Here is an 11535-nt window from a genome sequence, read left to right on the forward strand (position 1 = left end):
CTTTTATGATATGTAAATATACTTTTGGTCCACCTTTGATATCACTTTTTTCATTTTTTTCTCTACTTCATACATATAAAACTTCTGATTAAAAATTTATTATAGAAACACTTTTAGGAAAGGAAGCTGGAAAGAAAATCTTATTTTTAATAGTGTTATTTAAAAAATATAAACATGTTAATTAAAGAAAATCTAATACTAGAGAAAAAGACAAAAAGTAATATCCCCAAACCCTATTACTATTAATATTTTAGTAAAAATTTTACTAAACCATCTATCAGTGCATATAAATATATCTAGATCAATGTCTATATTTTACTGTTTGTTTTTTTGTGGTACTGGGGATTTAACCCAGGGAGCTTAACCACTGAGCCACATCCCCAGCCCTATTTTTTTTATTTTGAGACAGGGTTGGACTTGTTTGCATAGGGCCTCTCTAATTTTCTGAGGCTGGCCTTGAACTGGAGATCTTCCTGTCTCAGTCTCCCAAACTACAGGGATTATGGGTGTGTACCACCAAGCCTGGCTAGACTTTTTCATAAATATATCCTACATTCTGTTCTCAGCCTTTTTAAAATAGACTTTTTCGTTGGGATAATATTAAATTTAAAGAAAAGGCTGAGGTAGGAGGATCACAGGTTGAGACCAGCTTTAGCATGTTAGTGAGGCCCCAAGCAATTTAGCCAGATCCCAAATAAAATAAAAAGTGCTAGGAACATGGCTGACCTGAGTGGTTAAACATCCCTGGGTTCAATACTCAGTAGCAAAAAAGAAGGGGGAAAAAAAGTTGCTAAGCTGGTATAGAATGTCATATACATCAGTTTCAGACTTCTCTGATCTTATTATCTTAAATTATTTTGACAGCCAGGCACAGTGGTGCGCACCTATAATTCCAGCAATGTGGGAGGCTGAGGTAGGAGGACTGCAAGTTTGGGGCCAGCCTCAGCAACCTTCGAGAGCCTGTCTCAATAAAAAAGGACTGGGGATGTGGCTCAGTGGTAAAGCACTCCTGGGTTCAATTCCCAGTACTAAAAGAAAAAAAAAGTTATTATAATGGATTTGGCCAACATTGGTGCATTACCATTAACTAAGGCCCAAACTTTATTTAGATTTCATAAGTTTTTACACTAGTGTCCTTTTTACTATTCCAGGATCAAATCCATGATACTATATTACATTAATTCATCTCTTTTGATCTGTAACAGTTTCTCAGTCTTCCCGTTTTCATGATCTTGAAAGTTTTGGTCATATATTTTACAAACCTTAATTTGGTTTGTTTTGCATTTTTCTTGTGGTTAGACTGAGATTATCTTAGGAAAGAATATGATAGAAGTAAAATGCCTTTTTCATTACAACATATCTACATTACTCATGATGTTAACCTTGGTCACTTGGTTAAGGAAGTATTGCCAGGTTCCTTCATTATAAAGTTACTATTTTTTTTCTTTCTATACTTTATTAATTAGAGGCAAGACATTAAGTGCACTCCATACTCAATAAATACAGACTTTAGGATTGAAGTTGGAACCTATAGACCTTTGACATACATCTATCCTTTATTTTTTGAGCACTTCTTTTTACTTTCTGGTACAGTATGTCAGGCTCATGTACTTTTCCTGCCCCAGCTCTAAACCTGACTATTTCTTCAAGAAGCAAAGTACCTTCTGAGATTGGGATTTAGGACCAAAATCTTAATGCTACAACTGTTTACTACCACTTAAGAGTTATTCCTTCTAGGCCCTCTTTAGTGGAAGAGCTAGATGATGTATCCTAATGCATACATACATACATATCTAGGATTGTTTCTATATCTTTCCATCTTTAGGAAGGTAAACATGGGTTCCTGCTGATTTTTTCAGCTCTAAGTCAGAATCAGAGAGGTCATTATAACTCTCCTATCTTTAATACTGAGAAACCTGGTCCTCACCACGCACCATCCACTTATTTATTCAATGCTAGTATATGTGTAAAGCAGATTCAGAATTGTTAATGTACACCCCCTTGGAAAACAAATTTACCAACTAGAGTATAGGGTTTATGTGCTTTTCATTTTTATCTCAGAATTTCCAGTAAAAACCACCATTTTCCAAGGCTACTCCCTTCCTTCCCACAACACTTTCAGTGTAGTAATGCCATTCATTTATAATAGAGTTAGGTTTATGTGTCACACTCTGAAATCTACTTTTGGATTGATCCTCTTACAGCCTGTTTAATGCCTTTTTTTCTACTTCACATATGTTAATGTTCACTCTTTGTGATCTACAACTCTATGGTTTTTGACAAATGCATGAAATTATATATCCACCATGCCAGTACCATGAATAATAATTCTTTCACTTTAAAGTTTCCTCTGTGTATCCCCTTTACAGTCAACCACTTGCTTCTCCAACAATCCCTATCAATCACTGATCTGATTTGTCTCCACAGTTTTGCCTTTTCCAGAATCACATGAATGGAATCCTTTTGGGGTTGGTTGTTTTCACTTAGCAATATACATGTAAGTTTCACTCATGATGTTCTATAAATTGATTTCTGTACTTTTTATTGCTGAATAATATTCTTTTGCATAGATATATCATACTGTTTATCTATTTGCTGATGAGAAACATCTTGGTTGCTTCCAGTTTTAGAAATTACAAATAAAGGTGCTATTAACATTCAAGTGAAGATTTTCATATGGACATAAATTTTCAATTCACTTGGATAAATTATCAGAGGTGCTTGTTTCTATGATAAGTCTACATTTAACTTTATAAGAAACTATAAGACTATCTTCCAAAGAATACATCATTTTGCAATTTCACCAGCAATGACTGATTGAGAACTACTATTGCTCTACATCCTCTTCAGCATTTGGTACCATCATATTGGGTTCTAATAGGTACACAGTGATATATCATTGTGGTTTTAATTTACATTTCCCTAATGAAAAGTAATACTGAACCATATTTTCATGTATATATTTGCCTTTTGTATGTCTTTGAAGAAATGTCTGTGTATATCTTTTTGTGAATTTTATTGAGCTGTTTGTATTATTGTTGAATAAGTTATATATATGTGTGTGTGTGTGTGTGTGTGTATATTCTTGAAGTTCTTTGTCAGATATGTAATTTACAGATATTTTCTCCTAGACTTAGATTGTCTTTTCATTTTTCTAAGAGTTTTTTTCTTTATTTCTTTTTTAGTGGTGCTAGGGATTGAACCCAGAGCATTGTACATGCTAGGCAAGTGCTCTACCAACTGAGCTACATTCCCAGCTCCCTAACACTGTTTTTCACAAAGCAATTTTTAAAAAGTGATAAGGTACAATTTATCTTTTTTTTTTTAGTTTATGGATTATGCTTTTGGTAATAAATCTAAAAACTCATCTTCAAACTTAAGGTCACATAGATTTTTTTCTTTTACTTTCTCCTAAAAGTTTCATATTTTACTGCTGGGAAAGACAGTCTTGTTCATTCAGGTCTTAAGTCCCTTCTCAGCTGCCTGTGGTCTAGAACTTGGATCTAGACCTTGGATCTAGATCTTAGAACACTTCCTTGTAAGAGATAAAGTATCCTCATAGCTTATGTTGGGCACTGAGTTTATTGCCTTGCATGGGAATCTTTCCCTATTTCAGGCTTAATGTGGAATCCTTTGTTCTATTAAGTGTGTGTATTACATGGCGCCTAGACAACTCCATTGCTATAGCTGTCCCCACTGGGGAAAGGATGGGGTCTTTTTTATAGCAGCAGAAGAGATAGACATGCTGGCCAATTCCCCTGTGGAGGGATTTGCTGACTGTGGGAGATTGATACTTACTACTGAAGTTGATTTTGCTGTTTGTTCTTAATGTGAGTAAAGTGTTGCTTTATCCAGTGCTTGATTGCTTGTGTTTTCTTAGTGACTCCCAAACCAAGATGCACTGGAAGAAATACTCAGATTCCTACTCTGATAATAAGCAATGATGCCACTTGCTTAACATTTACACTTAAGTTCCATCTTGAACAAATTTTTATCTAAGGTGTGAGCTGTCATTCATTTCTTGCACATGGACATTGGAGTATTACAGAAAAGACCATCCTTTCTTTACTTTAGGCCCTAGCATTTTTCTCTCTGAAAAAGAAAAAATTCTTAGAAGCAGTAAAACAGTTACTTCATTTAGCCCAGTGATTCATAAAGGGAAGCTTGAGAAATTTTGAAAGCAATCTATATAAAATAGCTATCTTTCTTATTAATATAACCCCATATTTACTAAATTTTGAAAATACAAATGATATAGGGAATGGGGAAGTGAAAATTGCCTGTTGGCAATCACTAAGAAGGTCTAAGGAGAATATAAACAATGCTTCCAAGAAAATACAGAAAGAACCCAAAGTTTTTAACAGAATTACAGTTTCTAAGTTTCTAATTGAAAAGAACCTAACTGCATTCGCAACTTGCAACCTTTACTGCTTGATTATTGAGCTTTAACTGAAGGTAGCTCTAGCCCAACTTTAATTCTCTGGATTTCCTATTGGGGAAAAAAATAATAAAATAGCCAATTACCATGTTGCCCTTGTTTCACTGATCCTTCTTAGAACAATTTAGCATCAGTCTAAAACCTATTAAAAGACTCCAACTTACTCCTCAGTTCTGAAATATTCCTAAAGTCCTTTGGGATGCATTCTTTGCTGTAGCATGCTATATAAACCTGAGTCTGGAGGGGAGCGGGGATAGTAGAGGATAGGAAAGGTAGCAGAATACAACAGTTACTAGTATGGCATTATGTAAAAATGTGGATGTGTAACCGATGTGATTCTGCAATCTGTATTTGGGGTAAAAATGGGAGTTCATAACCCACTTGAATCAAATGTATGAAATATGATATGTCAAGAGCTTTGTAATGTTTTGAACAACCAATAAAAAAGAAATAAAAATAAACCTGAGTCTGTTTCCTATAGTTATATTCCCATTTAGCTGGTGGGCTTCCATGGAGAGTATGAGATCTCTTGTATATCTATAAGTTGTATGTCTATAAGTGGTTCTCAACCAGAGGATGATTTTGTCCTCCAGGAGACATTGCCAATGTGTAGAACATTTCTGATTATCACAATGTAGGAAGAAACGCACACTGCCATTACGTAGTAGATAGACAAAGTGACCAAGTGTTCCCGTTAGTCTGGAAGTGAGGAGGTTCCTAAGACATGAGAAAATCAGTTTAAAGTAAATAGGCACATTTTGGTTACCCTATGGTTATGGGCCAGGAATGTTGCTGAACATCAATGCATAGCCCCGGATGACAAAGAATTAGATGATACAAAATGTTAACAGTGCCAATATTGAGAAACCATGCCAATACCAGGTAAACCTAAAAAATATTGAATTATACAAGCATAATTCATTACGTTTTCCCAATTAAGCACTTTTATATATAAATACAATGAATTGGTCAATATGAGAATAACATTAATAGCCAGTTGTTTTCATAAAAAGGCAAACATGAAGAAAACCATAAAACTTTACAGAAAAAATAACTGAATAAATGGACTAGGACACAATACTGCAAAATCGGCAATTATCCTAAAATGAACATATAAATATAATGTAAAATATGAACAGAGAAGTCTTATTTGTCCTATAGGATTTCCCACTATCTGGAATTTCTGATTGTATTCCCATTTTGCCATTTAACATGTACCACTCCTTGCAGATAGGAAATCATTTCAGGGGAACAATAACGAGGTCAGAATTCTCCCTCAAAGATTTTATAAAGATGTTAATAATTTAAATAGTGTGCTACTAATATAACCCAATTCCAGAACATCTGAAGACTGCAAAAAAACAATAATCTGGAACATTTTAAAGCAACAGGCAAAAAAGGCAATATGGAATCCTCATATCGTATATTTTTCCCTACTCTTTCAGAGCAGAAGTCCTATGATTCAGAGACACCCCCATAAGTCTTTATTGCCTTGATATCATGTCTGACTTGCCCCAGGATTAGGTTAAAAGATGGACAGATATCCAATCTAAACTGGTCTACTGCATTTCCCTGGCCACAAAGACAAGTTTAAATTATCCAGTTAGAGTGAATTGCAGGTTTTTTTTTTTTTTTTTTTAACATGGATACATTAATAAGCACAATTGTCTTTTTAAGATATAGTATTTGATGTAAGGCTTCAGATTGTTGCAGTCATTTTGTATCATGCAGGAAGATGCAGATGAAGCCAAGGGAACTACATCAAAATAGAGTCTTGACCATATTATACTTGATTACTCATATTACAACTTTTCAGTTAGGTAAAGAAATATTTTTTTATTAGTAAAGGCAGTTTAAGATAGGTTCCTGCAAATACAATAAGGGAATGACAGAATTCAATACTTTGTCTCAGTACAGTTATTTACAAAACTCTTATTCTTATACCAAGGTAAAAATAAAACATAACATTTAATGCATTTTCAAGGGTCCCTTAATATTTCAGACATATCAATTAATGGCTATATGACATCACGCTTAGGAAGGACCCAATAAGCATTACATTGAAATCAGAAAACATACAGAAAAGATGAATGAATTTGGGTAAATAAAAATTCAAAATTTTGAATATTCACAAGTATAAGCTAAATTATATGATAAATAAGAAACTGGGAGAAAACTTTTGCAATATATGATAGACATAAACTCTGAACAATCATAATTTTAAGGTTCTTCTAAACTAACCAAGAAAAAACAATGGAAAAATAGGAAAGTACCTGGAAACTAATATGAAAAAAGTTTAACTTCAAATGTTAAAAAAAAAGTAACAGAATAATTTTTTAGACTTACTGAATTAACAAAATTAAGAAACATAATACTGCCTGCCATGCAAGGTTGTGGTATAACTTATTTTCCTAGAGTGTAATTTTTCATCAACCTTCAAGTATATATATATCTATATTCCATATAGATATATACAGATTATATATATATCAAATATATATATAAATATACACTATATATATATATAGCAGTTAATGTCCAAAGAACATTAATTAAGGATTTATATAAATATTTAGCTATAAGTACATCATTTTTTTACCATTCTTAATAATAAAAAACTACTGTTAATATATATGTTCTATCTGTTCCATTATTCTCTGTCTTAAATTGGGTGACTCCAGGACCAGATTCTGGGACAAAGATTTGAGTATAGGTGATTTTGAATACGATCCCATAGAACACCAGAGTGGGAAGAGAGAGAAGGAAAATAAGCCATTGTCAAGGAAATTACTACTATGGGTAACTCAAATTTAATCCTATAGAAAAACCCTGCAACTGGGGTAGAACACATGCCTCCAAGTTTTTCTACTCAAGGAGTAAGGAAGCTGGGGTCTCCTCAGTCATTCCAGTTTCATTTAAGCCTTCAATTGAAGGCTGTTAGGATGAGGGGTTAGGAATTAATTTCCAAGCATTATTATCTGGCCTCACATGCAGGCAGAATAAATTCTGGTAGCCAGGGAAAACTTTCATTTTCAGGCAAATAATTCACATATGTTGGCAGACAGAAGTTGGGCCTGCATGCATACAAATGTGAAATGCCAACAGACAAATGTGAAATGCCAACAGATAAATGTGGGGGTGATCAGTATCATCTGCTCAATCACCCACTGCCAACAGAATAAAGTAGCAACATACTTTAGTAGTCAAGAGCATGGGCTTTGAGATCAAAGTTCTTGGAGTTTAAACTCTGCCACTTCCCAGATGTGAACAATCGCTCTGGTCCTGAGAGTTCTCATCTGTAAAACAGCAATTTTAGTACTAATTTTATAGGGTAGGAATGCTAAATGAAATAGCATTTGTAAAAGGCCCAGCAATAATAATTAATAATATCTAAACTCTTCAGTAGGGCACACAAAGTTTCCTCCATGTTCTGCCTCTAGCTTTCTTCATCAATCTTACCTCCGATTCTCCTTTATGTCCCCCAGGTCTTCTGTGTCCTAGCCATTCTGAACTGCTTATAGTGCTCAGAACATATATGTTTGCTGAGTTCTAATGAGGAACAGGAAAGCTTTCCCTTCAATTATTGTTTAATATTTGACAGAAGTGTCACTTCTTTTATGAGATCTTACTGAAACTCCTCAAGTACAATGAACATTGTTTTCTTTCTTACTCTATTACATACATACTTATATTAGTCTGTTTTATTTGTGACTCTTCAACAAATTGCCCTTATAAAAGAGGCTCCAGTAAACTGCCTTGCCCCTTGACTATGTATACCTATGTGGTGCACATGAACACAACTCATGAATGCAAAAAAGCCCTTTGCTTTGGGGAGGTTTAATATATACAGACAAGTAAATCAAGAGTTACACAGGGTGATACATTTTATTAAGGAGTAGAGTATCATATAATAGAGACTTGTGTTATACTGGGAAAGGAATGCCAAAAGGTGTGCTTGGCCTGGGGAAAGAGGGGGAAAAAGTTAGCTAGACAAAGAGAGGAAAGAAAGATGACAGGAAATGAAGAGAGTTAAGTTCCATATATTAAGCAAAAGAGTTTAAAAGTATGAGGAGCCTTTTAAGTAGGGGTATGATATTTATAAAACTTACAACCCAATATTCTCAAGTTTAAAATGAATAAGGACTTTATGAATGCAAGTAATTCATCCTGAAAAGTAATATAAATGATTTTAATTTATTATTTATTGAACAAATCATCTATATGATTGCCTTCCTTCATTAACAGAGATAATTTGGGAGATTACTATCCTTTGTCTTGTCTTAAACATTGAATCTTAACGTAATTACTCTAAACTAGACTTAGTAATTTATTTTGTTTTACATATTAGAAGTTAGAGACACATGGGCCCAGTTTATATTTTATGTAAATGACTTAATTCAAACAAGATTATGGCACTGACAGCAGGTTTTTAAGAAACATTTTTCTATATAGTAAGCCCATTTTATTCACATTATTTAGAATTAGCATTTGAATTCTTCTAAATCATAAATCTCTTTTGAGAATTTTTTCCTAAATGACTTAATAACTCTTATTTTTGTAAATGCAATATAACCATATTTTCCTTATTAAAATACAGACTTGCTTTTCAGGGTTATGGTATTTCTAGCAATAGACTGGAAGCAAGAATGACTGCACTTTTACAAACTCAATGTTACTCTGCATAAAGTAAGATCTTTGTTCTTTAGAATCCAAGTACTTTGTAAAATAATGAAGCTGAAACAGTTGATGTCTATGGTTTCCGATTTTCTTTCATTCTAATTATCTGGAGCCTGGGATAGTTGGATGCAACCTAGATTTTGATTTCAGAACACAGAAGTTCAAATACTGCTATGCTAAAGTTCAGAGCATTACTTACCTTCATTTAATCTAGAAAATGGGGATATTAAAACATGATTAACAGGGTTGTTGTATGGATAAAATAAAGCTGGCTCATTTTTTTCTTAGGAGTGGGCTTTAAGGCAAGATTTATTAGGTGATTTGTCTCATGGGCATCTCTGTTAAGTAGAGGTATTTCACATATGTCACATCCAGAATACACTGGTTTAACTGTTCTATAAAAAAAAGTTAAAACTAAGAATGTTGAAGAATTTTGGAGGGAGTTTTTATAAACTTAAAATGGGTGCTACCTTTTCACCCCCTGCAATACTGTTTACAAAAAAAAAATATTGAAGAACCACACATTACAAAACTTTAACATGCTTCGGAGGAAGCAGGTCACGTCTTATTTGCCAGTTCCATGATAAAGTAAAAATGACAAAAAAGAAAAAAGGGGGGCGGGGGAAGAAAAAGAAAAGCAAACTTAGGGCCCAGCTTTCTACTTAGCCAAGTATTTACATCTAATATTGCAAGTTTTAACATTTCATCAAATGTAAAAACAAAATCACCAGATAAAAACCTACCCAATCTGCATTTTTTTTTTTGGCAAGTTTACTGAGGCCAAGAATTGCTTTCATCTAGAACATGAAAAGGTCAAAAAGATTCACTTGGCTAGGTCGTGGTGCCTTCAAATATGATGCATCGAAGGCTTTCCAAACGCCCAAGAATCTCCACACCCGCATCCCCACCAGTGTTCTGTCAGGGCCCAACCATCCACCCATCCCTTTGTGCCGTGAGGCTGGAAGTTTCCGCTCTGCTGAACTCTCACCTGCAATCCCTGCTGCTGGAGACACTGCATGATGTAGTCTAGGCGACGGCCAACACTTTTCTTAGCCTCCGACGCTGCCTCCTTGGTGCTGCTCACTCGCACTGCCACTTGTGCCCGGTCAGGACTAGCAGACACCTCCGCAGTGCCGCTGACGTGCACTTCGCGGGTCGCGGCTTGGGCCTGTGTTGAGGAAAAGGGGCGGCAGACATTGGGCCGCGTTTCTCCGCCAGTGATCAAATTGTTTTCCTGGCCCCGATCAGCCCAAGGAACCAGTTCTACGAACACGCTCGACGGAGGAGGCCGCTGCAGCGACATCACTAGGGCCTCTGGGTTTCCATGGCAACTCCGGGCTGACGGCGGCCGACCGGAAGAGTGCACCGCGCAAAGGATGCCGGGGTAGGGTGGGGCCGAGCTTTTCCCCGGAATTCCGCACGCCTGATAGAAAATCTTCCTGCGTTTTCTTTCTGAGGCTTTGGCTGAGCATCTAGAGATAGTTAAGATGTTCACTCTACGACCTTCAAAAATCTGAGTGCACTTTTTCTGTGGCCTCCCTCTCAGTTAGCTCCGCCTTTCCACACAACTTAGGCGTCCTCCCTCAGCCTTCCGCTCCCGGGGTGGGGGGGAGTGGTGGAAGTGGGGAACGGGCTTTGCGGGACTGCGCCCGTGTTTCTGTTGGAAATTCTTGGAAGAATTTCCCCTTCTTCCAAGGCCCCACCATTGGGTGGGTCCTTTTCTTACCACTAAGCAGTAATCATTGTGAAAACAGTCTTGTGACTCACCCTTCATTACTGTTGAAATTTTATCAAGAGAATGGGAGGGGGGGGGTGTTAATAATATATAATAATAGTGATAATAAAAGATTAGAACGCTCTCTTAAAGGAATCTGAAAAAGCCAAATAACAGTCCTCATGTAGTTTATCATTTTTCTTTTATTAGTATGATAATTTGACAAATCCGATGGTACCTGCCCTTCATTTGATAAAATATTTTTATTAGATGAAAACATATGATGAAAAACTTAAAACTCACTTTAAAAGCTTTCCCTAATCCAAAAAAAAAAAGAAAAAAGAAAAATCTTTTTTTTTCCCACACTTGAAGACATCCAAGATTTTTCTTAAACTTAGAAAATTCGTTTTCCCCAATGGTGATTGTGGGAGAATATAGTCTCCAAAATGAATTATTGAATGAATGATCATTATAAGCAAAAAGCAACAGAAGTTTGAAGTATATTTAGGCTATGCTAAAAGATTTCAAATCAGTGGAAAATGATTGAGTAAATGATATAGGGAATTGGTTAGCTATGTTAAAACATTGCTATATCTTACATTATACACTGAAAATAACATTTGAGTGACCAAAAAGGAAAAAAATAGAACTGGAAAAACATGTAGATAAATATAACTCTGAGGATGAGAAGGGCGATCTCAAGCAT

At 35.3% G+C, this 11535-nt stretch overlaps 1 protein-coding gene across 5 annotated transcripts in view; it reads right to left on the minus strand.

The window, feature by feature from the left end:
* Positions 1–10506, minus strand: part of Irak1bp1 (interleukin 1 receptor associated kinase 1 binding protein 1) — a 29219-nt gene extending 18713 nt beyond the window's left edge. For 2 of the 5 annotated variants that reach the window (XM_015506595.2, XM_048796275.1), the window contains exon 1: positions 10104–10502. In XM_015506595.2, coding sequence (XP_015362081.1) covers positions 10104–10418 — 315 coding nt within the window. In that variant the 5' untranslated portion in view covers positions 10419–10502. Of the gene's footprint in view, positions 1–10103 lie in introns of all 5 variants that reach the window. The other 3 variants (XM_015506597.2, XM_015506598.2, XM_015506596.2) reach the window with 3 other exon arrangements.
* Between the last annotated feature and the right edge of the window lie 1029 nt (positions 10507–11535).

Source organism: Marmota marmota, unplaced genomic scaffold (assembly GCF_001458135.2).
Source record: "Marmota marmota marmota unplaced genomic scaffold, marMar, whole genome shotgun sequence".
NCBI classification, from domain to species: Eukaryota; Metazoa; Chordata; class Mammalia; order Rodentia; family Sciuridae; genus Marmota; species Marmota marmota.